This window comes from Lepidochelys kempii, chromosome 14 (assembly GCF_965140265.1).
Source record: "Lepidochelys kempii isolate rLepKem1 chromosome 14, rLepKem1.hap2, whole genome shotgun sequence".
Taxonomy (NCBI): domain Eukaryota; kingdom Metazoa; phylum Chordata; order Testudines; family Cheloniidae; genus Lepidochelys; species Lepidochelys kempii.
The window spans coordinates 23,028,191-23,044,128 of record NC_133269.1 but is presented as its reverse complement, the minus strand read 5'-3'; the positions used below and the strand labels follow the sequence as shown (position 1 = coordinate 23,044,128).

The 15,938-nt window shown below is 45.4% G+C and overlaps 1 protein-coding gene across 1 annotated transcript in view; it reads left to right on the top strand.

The window, feature by feature from the left end:
- Window positions 1-15,938, top strand: part of NTN1 (netrin 1) — a 211,001-nt gene that overhangs the window by 85,363 nt on the left and 109,700 nt on the right. Inside the window, exon 3 of the mRNA XM_073310452.1 lies at window positions 14,564-14,752. Coding sequence (XP_073166553.1) covers window positions 14,564-14,752 — 189 coding nt within the window. The remainder of the gene's footprint in view (window positions 1-14,563; window positions 14,753-15,938) is intronic.

Genomic DNA, 15,938 nt, shown 5'->3' with positions numbered 1-15,938 from the left:
GCAGGGCTCCTGCAGGGATGGCGTACATAAACTATTGCAGTGCCCCTATGCAGAAAACAAATGGCAAATGTGTTTCCGTTCAGTGGTGTAAGGGTGGCATTTCAGAATGAGGAGCTAGCTGCTCCTTGTTGAGGGGAGTATGTGATCTGCATAGGGGTCACTTTCCTGATGTGGTCCAGGGAACTAAGACCAAAACTGTCACATCAAGAAGTGGGGATCAATTAGAGAAGAGAATAATTACTCAAGGCATCCTACCAGGCAAGGAAAATGGTAGCAAATAATCCAGATGGTTGGTAGAATGAAGAGTCTAACACACATGACAGCAACAAATCCATAGCAAAGGCTTCATTTATATACATTTGTTGCGTCTTTTTAAGGAGTTTAATGTTAGTTTGTGGTGTTCCCTTTCTGGGGCACAGAATTCCCTTAGTGACAAGTGTAAGGCTCCAGGTTTGTTGATATACATGAGCGATGGCTAGGAGGCTTGGGGAAGCAGCCAAGTGTTCCCATTAAGTTCCAAGCTTGCACATCAAGAGATGCAGTGTGGTCTAGTGGTTAGGCACAGACCCAGGAATGAGGAGACTTGAATTCTATTCCTTGCCCTCTTAGTGGTTGGCTTTGCTTTGAGTGAGTTATTTAATCTCTGAGCCTCTGGAAAATGGGAATATCATAAAATTACCATACTGGATCAGACCAAAGGTCTATCTAGCCCCTATTCTGTCTTCTGACAGTGGCCAGTGCCAGGTGCTTCAGGGGAATGAACAGAGCAGGAAATCATGGAGTGATCCATCCCCTGTTGCCCATTCCCAGCTTCTGGCAAACAGAGGCTAGGGACACTATCCCTGTCCATCCTGGCTAATAGCCATTGATGGACCTATCCTCCATGAACTTATCTAGTTCTTTTTTGAACCCTGTTATAGTCTTGGCCTTCACAACATCCTCTGGCAAAGAGTTCCACAGGTTGAATGTGCGTTGTGTTAAGAAATACTTCCTTTTGTTTGTTTTAAACCTGCTGCCTATTAATTTCATTTGGTGGCCCCTAGTTCTTGTGTTATGAGAAGGAGTAAATAACACTTCCTTATTTACTTTCTCTACAACAGTCATTGTTTTATAGAGTTCAGTTGTATCCCCCTTAGTCATCTCTCTTCCAAGCTGAACAGTTCGAGTCTTATTAATCTCTCCTCATATGACAGCCATTCCATGCCCCTAATTGTTTTTGTTGCCCTTTTCTGTACTCTTTCCAATTCCAATATATCTTTTTTGAGATGGGGCGACCAAATCTGCACACAGTATTCAAGATGTGGGGGTACCATGGATTTATATAGAGGCAATCTGATATTTTCAGTCTTAATATCCATCCCTTTCTTAATGATTCCCAACATTCTGTTTGCTTTTTTGACCTCCACTGCACATTGAATGGATGTTTTCAGAGAACTATCCAGGATGACTCCAAGATCTCTTTCTTGAGTGGTAACAGCAAGTTTAGACCACGTCATTTTATATGTACCTAAATACCTCAGCATTTGGCTTGCCATTGTTATTACAACACAACTCCCCTCCCTTGTGTGTGTCTCTGTCTGCGTTAGATGTTTATACGGTGCCAATCACCATGCCATCGAGGTACTGCCTAGTTGATTGAATGAGGTATGATTTCTCACCAGCATGTCACATTTCATCAAGGTAATGATAAGGAGACGTGTTAGTATTTATTCCTGGGCTTACTGGAATGCCAGATTCTTAATACACATCTGGATCAATAGAGTGGTTTGCTAGTAAAATCCAAGATCTGGCTAGCATAATCTGAAACAGCTCCTTGCTACGCTGCCATATGCTGTACTCTGCTGCCAAGCTGTTTTACTGCCTCTTACATTATACTAGAGATTCTTCAGTGACAAACAGTATGGACAACACAGAGAGAAATGGAGTCTCTTCTCGGAATACTAACATTCTGAGACACCTGGGAATTACTGTGGCGCCTGATTGGGTCCTGGCGTTTTGACAGGGGCAGAGTCTGAGATGCTGAACATTTCTTATTCCCACTTTGGCAAAGGAGACGTCCCTGTCCCATAAAAGACACTCTTCTTCCTGTCTTAGGACCTGATCTTGCAGTCATTGAAGTCAGTGGCAAAACCCCCACTGACTTCAATGAGTGCAAGATCTGACCCTTAAAGCGATGCCTTTTCTGCTGCAATGGAGCAATGCATTCAGCAGAGGTGAATGACAAGCTCAAATTGATTAGAGAACCTCATAGCTGATTAGAGAACCTCTGTATGAAGGCCAGAAGCCCATTTTTGATCTCCAGACCCTGACATCAACTCTTATTTGCACAACAAACCATCAATCAACCTAGGAGACTTTATTCTCTTTGGAGGGTTCTCATATTTTGGAAAACATTTTATGATTTAAATTAAAATAAAAAGGGGTATTTGGTTCAGCCCAAGCAACTAAAGCCTTCACAAGGACCTTGGTCCCTGTTCTGGTCTTTTGGCAGGGTTAGAAGTGCCTAAACCATCTGGAGGAGGGGGTAGATGACAGCACTTCTCCTTGCTCTTGTTCAGCCCCTTTTGGCTGTTGGTTGGAATGGTATCTAGTCCTCCTTATCTGGAGTGTAGGGCCGGTGAAGATAAGAGTATAGGAGGTACCATGGAAGATCAAGTGGCTGGCCCCCTTTTTCAGACTATAGTCAGTGGCTGCAAGTTTTCGGGGAAACCTTCCCTTTGCTTGAAAAACAGTGACTGAGCACAGCTGCTGAATGTTGCTTATCCCATCATGAAACAAACTCCAAATTCCCCCTTGTAACAGGAGACGTTCAGCCTAGCTCCCTTGTGGCAGCACAAATATTCGGTTTGCTCTGCTGGATGACCGGCTGATCTGCCAGCCTTTGCCCTGAGCCAGCCTGGCCTCAGAGGGACACCAAAATGCATCCTCCCAAGAGCTGTAATCTGTTAAACTGGTGTTACTGTGTCTGGCACATCAAGTGGCCAAGCCGAGGTCTGTAATCCATTGGGAAGGGGAGGAGGGCTCAATAGATGCTCCCCAAAGGCTTGCACTGCGTTCTGTTTCTCTTGCACAAAGCAGGAGACCAAGAAGGGGAAAGATGTATTTGTGCTGAGCTGGCTGTGGGAAAAATCAATCCCGGCGACTGAGTGGCCATCTCGGCACAGACAGGTTGGACCTCTACCCAGCCAGATTGCGGCATTTATCTATTGAGGGACAATAGTATAAGTGAGGCAAAGCTGCTCCTCCTTGATTCTGTCTCTGACAGGGCTATCATCGGCTTATTTGATGCAGCTGCTCAACCCAGCTGTATTTAGAGGGGTCTTTTCCACAGAGTTTAACAGGCGTCATGTCAGATATTTTAATCTAGGCAGAGCATCCCTTTTGAGAATATTGATGTTGCATAGGGCAAGGTGTTCCACTGGTCTACATGGGTGCAGCTCCAATGAAGTCAATGAAAAGGCATCCACTTACCCCAGCTGAGTACCTGACCCCTGTTATCTAGGAAAAGGGAAGAATATTCACTACTCTTAATTCTTGATTGTTGGACCTGATTCTGCTCTCAGTTACACTGGTGTAAACCAGGAGTAACTCCACTGGAGTCAGTCTGAAATTGGTGCAATGGGCCCACTGTGCCTAAGAGCAGGAAATAATTCAAAGGGGCAAAGCTACATCAATGTAGGCCTCAGATTGAAGTTTGTAAGAACAAGATGTTGTAAAACCCAACCTTGCTGAAAATGTTTCCATGCCAGGATGACTCGTCCAGGTTCACAGAACAAGTCAGTGGCTCAGCAGTTATTAGAACTCAGGTGCTTGTAGCTCCTTGGCCTTTCCTTAGCCCGCAAAACCATGCTGCTTCTGATTCCAGACACACCTCAGACCTCCAGGTGAACTCAGAAGCTGCTGATTTTCCCCTGGTTTCAGTTGAAACCACAAATGGACCAAGACTCTCTTGAAAGTCCCAGGATACTCAGCAGATAATGAGTTCTGCATTTGTAACAAAACCTGATGCCAGAGGAGTTTTGTTTGGCTTCAGGTTTCATACTGAAAGCTTCTCTGTTGCCTTTGTAGAGCATCAGTCACCATAGCTGCTCTATTGACCTGCAATGCAAAATGAAATAAGCCTCCTGAGTGGTTCAGTGTGGGACAGTATTTGATGCACATTAATAGCACCAGGTCATACAATGAAGCAGTTATGCACACAAGAGAACAGATTATTCAGCTAGAGTAAGAATTTCTAGATTTTGTGGTCACCATTAAGATGAAATTGTTTGTTATGGACAGCTGAAGTAGTTCAAGTTTCTGATTTTCTCAGGGAAACTATAGGAGCAGAGTTAAGATAGTTTTTGAGTTCCTTACCTGTGAATCTCCATTCTTGGTTTCTCTGGGTTGCTCACTTTAATGTATAATTTTCTGTCTTTTTGCTACTTTATTGTCTTGGGCATTTTAATTAAAACTATAGTGTGCTTTCAAGTTTCTTGGAACCTTAAATCTGAATTTACTAGTTTTGCAGTGTTTGATAACTAGTGTTCTCTCAATGCCTCTAACACTCTACTTATTGATCTGCCCTTTCACTGGAGACTCCAAATGAACGATAGTTTTGGTCAGGTAAAATACCCCTACTGTGGAAGGATAGCAAAGTGCATAACAATGGCTTTTGTAACAACTCTGTGCATCCAGTTTCAGGGCTTAGCCTTTTCATCTTAGAGGTGGGTCTGAACCAGAACCAAGGGTCAGAACACACCGCAATTGTGGGGTTTTCAAACCCAGACCTGTATTTCGTGGCTTTGACTCATTCCTTAAAATCTTACTGGAGCAGCTCAAAGACACTAGTGCAAAAATGTTAGGGGCTGAATAACTGATTGCAAACTCTTTGGGGCTGGGAACTTGGCTTCCTCTGTTTCTTGTAAAGCATCATGCAAATTTGCAATACTACATAAGTGCCTGGTAATAATAGCAAATAGTGTTTGTAGGAAGCAGTTAGCTGAAGAAGGTTCCACCACTCCAAAACACTGTTTCTCTCCCTGTGGCTTTGGGAAGGCTGCTGCTGAGATCTGCACCAGATAAAGAGTGTAACTACAGGGGCAAGCAGTTTTTAAGTGGACAAATTGCTCCCAAGTGGATTCAATTGGACTCTAAATAAACACTTAACAAACACCTAGGAGTTTAACTTGAGCTGGAAGTTCAGGGGCCAACTGCTGTGTACTTTCTCTGATAACCCTTGCATTAACTCTTGCCTTAGGCTTGAAGTCTGAACTACTGGATATAAACAATGCTTTTCAAACCATTTCAAGAATCACATTTTGATTTGTGCAGGGTGCTAAAAATAAAAAAACAAGTGTCGCTTTAGTATCATCACTTGGATTGAAATACATTGTTCATTCCTTTTACAAGAAATCATTCAGGTTAATTCTAGGCCTGTGCTGGTCTGCAAACCTCTACAACTTCCAAAGGGCAGATAGCTGCTTTGCAGACTGTTTTTCTCTGTGCAAAAAATGACTTTGAGTTGTTGTCAGTGAATCCAGTAATATTTCAGTACAATGCATGGGATCCAAAGGGTAAGGTCTTGAGGACTCTGATCCACTGTAATTGGAAATAGATATTGTTATTATTTGATATTTAATATAATAAACCACTTACAGTTCTTAAGGAGCCATTCTATATGATTGGATGTGTCTCATAGAATACAAGTTAGGAATATACGATGCCATAGAATCCCATAGGCTTGAAAGCGCTACTTGTCACCTGTCAGCTGGTGATTGGCGGACCTGAAAAGTTTAGAGTTTGGATTTTTATCTGAACATTTCGGGTCTGCAGATTGGGGCTGTAAGTCTCACAGGAACAAGCTCTCTCATGAGATCCTTGGTGTTTCCTGACAGGCTGGAAATACCATGTGGACAGACTGGGAACAGCTCTTGATATTTTAGCACTCCAGTCCTGTCTGGAACTAAGCCGTGCAGAGGCAGATATGAAAATGATGTATTTTTTCAAAGTTAACCTACATTTTTCAAACCACAGTAAAATCAGGTTCCCATTATAGGCAGTGTTTTCAGTCAGTTCTTTTAGTATCCAACCTGGTTCGTATGCAACTCAGGGTGCTGGAATGATTGAAACGGAATGGTTTTTCTATGTTTGTAGTGACTATTGGTCAGCTTCCAAAGCTTCCATCCTTAGAGGTTTTTAAGGCCCGGTTTGACAGAGCCCTGTCAGGGATGATTTAGTTGGTGTTGGTCCGGCTTTGAGCAGGGGATTGGACTAGATGACTTCCTGAGGTCTCTTCCAACCCTAATATTCTGTGATTCTGTGATCTTGAAGCTCTTTACAAAGGTGGTAAGTATTAGAACTGAGAAAATAACCCTCAGAGTAATTGATTTGATGAGGTTCGTCCCTTTCTCTCTTTGCAAATTGCTCACAAGCAGGTTAGGCTTTTCTCAAACCTATTTGTTATTCAAATGATCTGCCAGGTAATTGTAGCGAATAGTCCTTGGCCCATAGTTTTTTGACAAATTGTCTGTTGGGAATTCTTGCTATCCAAATGTTGAACTGTGGTGGTTGGTGGTGATTGGCACCCAGCTGTCATTGATTTGTGCTTCTCCTCAGATTGGATGTGGGGAACTCTTCCAATCAGATTTTGGAGGGTGAATACTTCCCGCTGTAAAGCTCTGTGAATGTTCTCTAATATTTGCTTAAAAATTCTGGGCATGTCTGCACTATGGAGGCCCTACCTACATAGCTATGCTGGGATTAGTCTCGTAGTATAGATGCAGCCTACACAGATCAAAGGGGTTTTTCTGTTGGCCTGGGAATACCACCTCCCCAAAGGACAGTTCGTTATGTCAACAGAAGCCCTCTTCCACTGACATAGCTGAGTCTACACTGGGGGTCTCGTTGGCATAGCTACATCAGTCAGCGGTGTGTCTTTTCACACCCCTGCCCAAGGTAATTATGCTGATGTGACTTTCAAGTGTAGACCAAGCCTCACTGTTTCTCTGAATTTCCTGCCAGTAAGCTAAGCTTTTTGGAAAACAGTCTTGTAAGGGGAGCAAGCACACAGGAAGCACATTCCACTTTTCATTGCAGTGACTGTTTTGCAGACTGCTTTGAGCTAATCACCCAGCTCCAGTAAGTACTAGTGTCTCTGTGTTCCAGATGAGGCAACACTGAGCCCCAGAGAGGTGCCTGTTTGTTACTGTTATTACGATCTGTGGGCTTGGCTGCGCTACAGAGTTAACTTGAGTTATAATGCAAGTGTTGCCCAGTCCCACTTGAGTCCCTGTCCCCACACAGAACCCCTTCACTCAAGTGTAGTGGTGCTTTGGCTGGCTCTTCAGGGGGTTCAAGCTACAGCTTGAGTGAGCGCGGCCTCGTCAGCTGCTAATCCAATCACTCTGTGCACTCATTTATTCTGTTCCCGATAGGTTCTTATGCTGTGCTTGTCAGTATCCAAACGCCTGCCAGTCGTGCATTAAGCAACATGCCTAACATCTAAGCTAGCTCGGGTATGTCTGCACAGGCTGCAGTCACGCCTCCCGATTGCCTGTAGACCTACCCTCAGTGTGGTGTGATGCAGGCATGCGAAGGTGATAAGCACGCCAAATTTCTCTGGCACAGCCTCAGACAATGCAGTAATGGGAAATTCCATTGTAACTTGACATTAATGAGTCATTATTTGTCCATAAACAGTGCCCATTCTTCCTTTCTTCTGCAGCCTGTGTTCATATGAAGATTTCGTGGACTCTGCCAAAGCACAGCTGTTTATTATGTAGTGTCTCCATTCTATCATGCGGACTTTACTGCACTCCTGCACTCTGACTGTCCACGCTGCCAGCAGGTCTCCCTTTCACAGCCACAATATGCTGATGTATTTTTCCCCCCGTAGTGGGATAGCTCAGGCAAACCAAATCTATTTCAACCCCTCTCCCTCACTCATATGTGCAGCACATGCAACTAAATTGTCCCGGGCAAGGATTTACATTTGGTTTAGGCTGCGAGTCTGTGGTTGATGACAAATACGCAGCAGCGGGGATAGCTCTGGCTTATCCCTGTGGCCTGTGTAACCGCTATACTAGGTGGAGGCATGTCAGCCAGCACAGCAAGTAGGAATAGATTGCTGGTTGCTGTTGATTATTATTTCAGTGTGATGTAGAGGGATGACTTTCTGAACTCCCTTGTAATGTCTGCACTGGGGGTGAGGGTGTTGCCACACATCCCAGCCCCTTTCCCCAAAGCGCTGGGTCACAGGGCGTTTACTTCAGTTATGAGGGCTGGGTGAGGCTGGTGTCACTGGCGGACCTATGGGGACGTCAACTAAAGAGGTCATTGCTGGGTCCTTGCCTGCTTTGAGGAAGCCTCTCAATTCCTCCAGGGTGGGGTCCCTGCACAGGGAGGGCTAGCAGCACCAGGGACAGATGGGTGCACCTTTGTTTGCATCAGGAGGTGAAGAGGCAATATCGTGGCACAATGAGCTTGCCCTTATGAAGGTGGCAACCTTGCTACTGAGTGGGCAGGCTGCCTCCACTGCACACTCAGGCCTTGCTGGCCCAGAGAGCAAGAAAAGGGGGTGTCATTATAGAGTGAAAACACCCAGCTCCTGCCAGTCTGGGGAAAGAAAGTGCCGTGCAAAGCCTGCTAGATTTGGCCTGCTTGAGTTTCAGGACCTCTGCATTTCAGCTTCTGGTTTTGTATCTTTCTGCACCTAAAACCTCAAACCAATATGCCAAATGAAACCACACATGCCTGATGGGACTAGCTAGTCTGTGGGAACCGAAGAAACTCTCCCAGATTCCCCTTTCCTCAGGGACCAGGCCACCCAACATTAGCCAATGCACTGCCTATTTATGCATGTTCTTCCAAGGGATGGTAAAACATAGATAAAATAAAATCTGACCCAAACTTTCATCTAAAACCACATCCTGACTCTCTACCTACAACACAATCTGAACCTTATGCAAGGTTCCAAAAAGCTTTAAAAAGGGGTTTTCTTCCATTGTGTCACAGGCAGTTCTGTGTTCCCAACTGAACTGGAGACTTCCAGCTGAATTTTGAAAGCCCAGCTGGCTTTGATGAGCAACCAGACTTTTGGAAGCTTAGCTAAAGTAGTGCTGATTGGAAAAATGGAGAGGCTATGGTGCACCATGAGGGATGCGATCCCTCTGGGAAGCTGGGCCCTCAGGAGCAAATGGGAGCATGAAGGACTGGAACTACAACTCCCATGAGGCACTGCAGCAGCTCAAGTAAATGCAGAGATTAATATTAACCTGACCCAAAATGAAACGTTTCGGTTTTCCTGATGGAAAATTCCACCAAAACTAATCTTGTGCTGTGGAAACTTTTGACAAAAAGTCATTTTTCAGCAGGAATATGTTTCATTTGAAATTTTTCAACCAGCCCTAAACCAAACCTCTGACTTCTGAGGTTTGGCTGTCCCTGTTTTTTGTACTATCTGCATTTAGTTGGTACTAACTGGTTTACACTTAGGCCTGGTAGTCCAGGTAAAGGCCCTTTCTAGAAGAACATGAGGGAAATATTTGCAGGTTTGCAGAATAAAATTAGCCAACATAGGGCAATTCGGGTCCCGGGCACTCTTGGAGACAGTCACTGCAAGTACCAGTGCTCAGTGAGACACCCAATGGCATTCTAGAGATCTCAGCAAATGCAATGTTCTTCTGCTCTATATTTAACCTGTAGGTTTGGGTGTCTGCTAGGCATCTGCTGACCATATTGACAATTATTATTATTCCTATTGATAAAGGAAGAAATTACGTAGGTCGGGAGATAACATGGGAAAGATTGGGTAGCCTTTTAGGGCACAGCTCATGAAAAGGAAGATCGAGCGGTGACTTGATTACGTTGTACAAATACTTTCACAGAGAGAACAGCAGGTAATAAAGCACAGACAGGTATAATAAGAACCAATGGCTGGAGATTAAAGCTAGGCAAAGACAAATGAAAAATAACATACCAAAGGGTGATTAACCATTGGAACAAACTCCTAAGGGAAGTGGTGGATTCTCTATCTCCTGAGGTCTTCACATGCCGACTGGATGCCTTTCAGGAAAATATGCTTTAGTCACACACAAGTTATTTGGCTCAACACAGGGAACCAGTGAAATTCTCTTTTGGACATAAAATTTATGAATATATATGATGTAGAAACTATAAAGTTTTGGGAGACCCAGTTCCGATATGACAGACTCCCTGAAATAGCTCATGACCAAGGTATAGATGGGAGCCAACCATCTTCAAATTCTTCCAGCTCTGCTCTGCTCAAGGCTGAAGCATGGATCCAGCCCCATCTACACTTCAAGATATGACCCATGCTTTTAGGGATGTGTCAGGGGACTGCTGTGGTGTAGCCACATCCCCCAACATGGCTCTTGCAAAAGGCCCATCTAGGCTTCAGTTCCTTTGCATTCATCTTTATTCAATGTGCCACCATTATTCCACCCTCCCTGCATGCTATTGTAAGCGGGAAATGGCATGGCTATTTTTTGGTCAGATCAAACCTTTCCCAAAAGGCATCATAAAGCACAGCAGGCTAACTACTATAATTACCAGTTAGTCCTGGCCGATGGCCAGCTGAACATAGTGCCAGAGTATTCAGTGACTGGGCATTCAGGAATAGGCTGGAAGACAATAGTTTCTAATAAATCCAGTCTTCTCATGAAATTAGAGCCCGTATTAGCCGCACTTCTAATGGCCAGCCTGATTAACAGGCCATGGTTTCTGCAAACAGGTGCATCGGAAGGGGAAGGAATAAATGGGCACAAGTGTGTGTGTAGGTGTCTGCAGCAGCATAAAATAGGACAACGATTATGGAGCTGCAGGCCCAACAAAAAGCCCACAGAGCTGGCACTGCCCGACACTCCATAGTGATCATTCCACAGCAAGGATAAGGAGGCAGGAAAATTAAATGTTATGGTTCATAGTTCCCCCTCTTCTCCAGGCTCAGAAAGGAATAGTGGGGTGGGGGAGGGGTTCCCAAGTTTTATATCTGAGCTGGACATAGATGGAGACGTGTACCCTGGTGCAAACCCCCCCTCCTCACCCAAAAAAGAGAAACAATGCAGAAGTTTGCTCTAAGCGCAGGGGTGTATTGTGTACAAGAAATGGAGCTGTGGGGAATGAAGATCCTTTAGCAGTTTGGGCATACAGAGGAGGGAAGCAAGAAGAGAAGGGGAGGAGATAAAGGAGGTGGAGAGGGCGAGAGAACCAAGAAACAAAGCTTGTGGAAGCTATTGGTGTGTGGGTGGAGGGAGGGGACCATTTGGTACGTTGCTGGAGCTAACAGTAGTGTGAGCCATGGCGGGGGGAGGGAAATTTTGCTGGGAAGGGTAGGCTGGCTGGTTGGCACCTTGGTGCTTTCATCGAAGGTAAGGCTGAGGCCAGGCAGACGGAAGTGAGCAGGGTTTTCAGACTGGCGCACACGAGAGAGAACCGGGAGAGAGAGGAAGGCAAAATGCAGAGCTGGCCCACAACAGCAACAGTTCCTCCCCACTGCTGTGCGGGGCTATGGAGTCCCCTCCAGGGGTTCTCTGAGGTACCTTCAAATGTTCTTTGAGCAGTGAGAGTGTATGTGCCATGTGGATCTTTAAGCCCTTTAGTCTCCTGCTGCTGACGGGGAGCCTGAGCTGCTTGCTTCTTTCAGCCTCCGCTGTTAGTTTCTTCTTCCAAGGTCCTTTGCAGGGAAAAGGGCTAGAAAGTTTTTCTTTGCAGTGAGAGCGGAGATTCAGCTGCCCCTGCTTTAGGAGAGGGGGCCATGATGGGCCTGAAAGGCTGGCTATGACAGAGCACAGGGGAGAGGGCCTGGGGCTTGGAGACATTGGAAACGAAACACTTCAGTGCTTTCCCCTCACAAAAAGGGTAACCCCCCCAGACCAAGTCCTCTTACTGTAGTTTCAGCTGTATCAAGAAAAAAATTGCAAGAAAAAAAATCCAGAACATGCTGAATGCATCGATCCTATTTTTGCTCTAGACGAGAGCCTCGTTAGTTGCACTTGCACTATTTGTGAATGCATCTGTTGTGCAGGCAAAACCCTACCAGCAGAAATTCCCCCACACCAACAGGTCCTTGTATTCCTAGCAGGGCAGATGTAGCACCCCTTTTAGCAGATGAACCCGGCTAAGGCGAGTCTGAATGTTTGGGTTGAACTCTCCTAGCCGGTAGGTGTTAAAGGATTCCAGTGGCTGGGAATATCCTGAAAGATAATCTCAGTGCTGTGGGGCAGAGCTGCTGCTTTGTGATTGGAGGGGGCTAGTTCAAGCCCCAGCAAGCCTCACAGCATCAGAGAGAATGAAACAAAATACAGAACAAAACCACAGAAAGCCTTTTCTGCCCTACTGTTCTAGGTAGGCAGGGTATTTTGCTCCCCAGTAGGGATAGGTTGGTTGCAAGTCAGGAGTAGAACAGTGACTGCTTAGAAAAAATAAAATGGAGCCGCACTGTAATTTTTAGGCTGAAATTTGATAATTAAGCAAATACCGCAAGTCTTTGTCTTGGGCAAGGAGCATGAGGTAAACAGGAAGGAATGGGATTAAGATGTCTCTGCTCTAAAGGAAGGTGACGAGCGGAGAGCTCTGACGCCTTCCCTTTGCAGAACTGAGAGGCCCAGATGTGGGTTTGCATTGCTTTGCTGCATTGTTCTGCGCTGTAGGGCAAATAAAAGCAAAGGGAAAAGAAAACAAGCTATAAAGTACTCTGCAAAGCACACGGTTCTTGCAACTGCCTCTTGACAGCTCTGGGGAATGGCAGGGGAGGGGCTGAGCTTTTGATGTTCTCTTCTTAGTTTTCTTTTGTACTGGCCCTTGTTAAAAATAACCACCATGTTGACATTAGGTTGCATATGGCAGAGAGATCTGGCATCTCCTGGCAGGTTCAATCATGGCGTAACTGTCAACAGAGAGGACTGCTTGGTATTTAACTAACAATGTCAGGTTGGCCCAATCCCTGCAGCAGGCTGAGAACGGCTGGTGTGAAAGAGCAGGAGGTTGCATTGTAATGTTGTGATCTAGACACACAGGAAATGGTGCGGCTACAGAATCCAAACCTTTTTAGAAATGTTAGCGGGGAAGGTTTGATAGAACTATTTCAAATCCTTAAAATGCACTCAAACTGAGCCTTTCCTAACTCTGTGCAGCGTGTGTGTGTGGTGGGAAAGGAGAGTTTGCTTCTGATACTTTAAAAGTGGGGTAGAGACTGGGGAGGGGGAGGCATGTCTTAGGAATGTGCTGAACAATTCTGTATTGGTGAACTGGACTCCACAGGCTCAGGAGATGTCTGTCCGGCTGCAGGATGATCTATATTTAACCCTAGCTAATGCATTGCCGCTTCAAGAGCAAATCAGAGGGTAGATGATAACGGTTCACATGGCACTATACTGTTACTCCCGTGAAGCTGACAGTCACAAAAGTTTCTGACCCCAAGTGGCAGAAGCCTATAAAAGGCAGGCACCACCATTTTAACTAGACATGGGCCTCGCCCCCAAAGTTCAAATCTGCATCCAAAATTCAAGCACATTGAGATCCAGGCTCTTACTTCTGGCCCATCTGACGGACTGTAAGAGGGGAGGGCCCAGGGGTCCCACTTCCTACGCTATTATCCCGTAGTGAGGGTGTAACCTCAGAGGATTGGGATGATCCCTCCAAAGCTGATGTGCTTCTCCAAACTCCCTGCCTCAGGAGTCTCCAATATTCAATTGGAAATCTCTCAGGGTCTGCCTACACTACAGTTAAAAACCTGTATCTGGCCCATGCCAGCTGACTCAGGCTCACGTGGCTTGGGCTAAGGGGCTGTTTAATTGTGGTGCAGATATTCAGGCTTGTGCTGGAGCCTGGGATCTAGGACCCTGCAAGGTGAGAGGGTCACAACTTGTCCCAAACATCTACACTGCAATTAAACAGCCCCATCACCTCAGCCCCATAAGCCTGAGTCAGCTGGCACCAACCAGCTGCAGGATTTTAATTGCAGGGTAGACATACCCTCAGGAGCTGGTTTATTCAGTGGCTTGCTACCCTTAAGGCTGGGAAAGCAGTCCTTCCCATGGTATTTTGGCATTTCCATTCCCAGTCTCAGGTGCAAGTGCAAGATCATGAATGTAACAAATAACCTTCTTTTTAAATTTAAATTTAACATGCACGTTGCATTGAGGGCCAACCAGGCTGGGTCCCATTGTTCAAGCTGCTGTATAAACATATGGTTAACATAACTCCCAGCCCCAAGGGGCTTACAATTTAGGCTGTGTAAGTCTGGAGCAACACCACTGACTTGTTTTCATCAATGTCTGAAAGAAAAATCTGGTCCCTTTGCATATTTGTAGGGCGTTTCAGATTGATTCTTGTTCATAGAAGTCAGCTTGACCTACTAATGTCCAGCTTCCTCCTCCTCCTCAGCCTCTGTGGTAATGGCCAGTAGCCTACATTTGGTCCATGGCTGAGATCCAGTTTCCCCGTGATCAGGGGTTGAGTCTGTAAGTGGGAATCAAGGGGCTAGGATACAGTTCTGCATTGGTTCATGAGACTCATGTACCACAAGTGGCAACTTTTCTGCATTTTGTCTCCTTTCCCACAGCTTGTAACTGCAACCTTCATGCCCGGAGGTGCCGCTTTAACATGGAGCTCTACAAGCTTTCAGGCCGCAAGAGCGGAGGGGTCTGCCTTAACTGCCGGCACAACACAGCAGGCCGCCATTGCCACTACTGCAAAGAGGGCTACTACCGGGACATGACCAAGCCGATCACCCATCGGAAAGCATGCAAAGGTACGCAGGGAAGGAGTGCCTAAGGTGATTGCTGGGATACTGAAGGGACTGCTCCCCCCCAACCCTCCCCTTCCTGTCTATCTCTATAGCTGTTTCTGTTGTAAGCCTATTCCCACTCCACCCTCTCAAAGGCCAAACCACAAAAATACCTCTTCCTTCACCCCCTCATTCCCCACAGCCATACTCACCAGACCTACCAAGCCCTGGCTATTTAGAAACAGAGTTTGAAGGTATCTTTTAAAAGCATCTCTGCTCTGAGGATGAAAGATTTTGCAATGCTTGTTTCAAGAAGATGTTTTGGGTCATATTTTTAAAGAGATCTTAACCAAACACCAAGCTGTGCCTAGCATTTAGATGGTACAAAGCCACAACTACCTGATGTGCATGGACAAAAATTTGACTTGTGCAGATTTAGATACTGTTTCTGACAAACGTGACCCCCCCTCAAATCTCACTCATTAGGGGAAAAAGGGGTATTTTATTGCACCTGTCATAGCTTAAGAGAGAGACACATACACACTCAAATATTCAGTGGGTTTGAGCAGCTATTCAAAACACGTGTGACCAGGCAAGCAAGAACAAACAATGACATGGAAAAGAAAACGCAGCCAAAGGAGAAGAAAGACAAAGGTGTTCACGGATTGCTACGGTTATTCAGATCAGCAAAGGGATCTCTGACATTAAAAACCAAAGCTCTGGTCCCCCGCCTCCCACACCTTCTCACAGGTGTGCATACCAGCAAACAGTGGGCTCCATTCAACAATCTTAGCTTCAGGGAGGACAAAGGTCATATCTCTTACGAATCCATATATCTGCGTACACACAACATAGGTCACAAGCATGAGGGAGAGAAAGGAAAAGAGAACATTTAATCCACGTACCAACAGCTTTGTTCCTCTGGACAAAATAAGAATAAAAAGGGAGGCAGGGAGATCTATTACAGCTCAGTAGACCAGGCAATCATCATTTAATTTTTCTGATGTGATGTTTTAATTTTCCCTTTCATTGGAAATGAAACTGTCATAGGTGATTTGGGCTTGAGCCAGAACTCTAGGGGTTCCTTGAGAGCGTAGGAGGATCTGTTGGGTTAGCCCCGAAATTCTAGTACTCTGGAATTCCACAGACATTGTGTCGTCATTCGATCTGGGCCTGCTCAAATCCCTTTCATTGATTTTTCAAACCATTT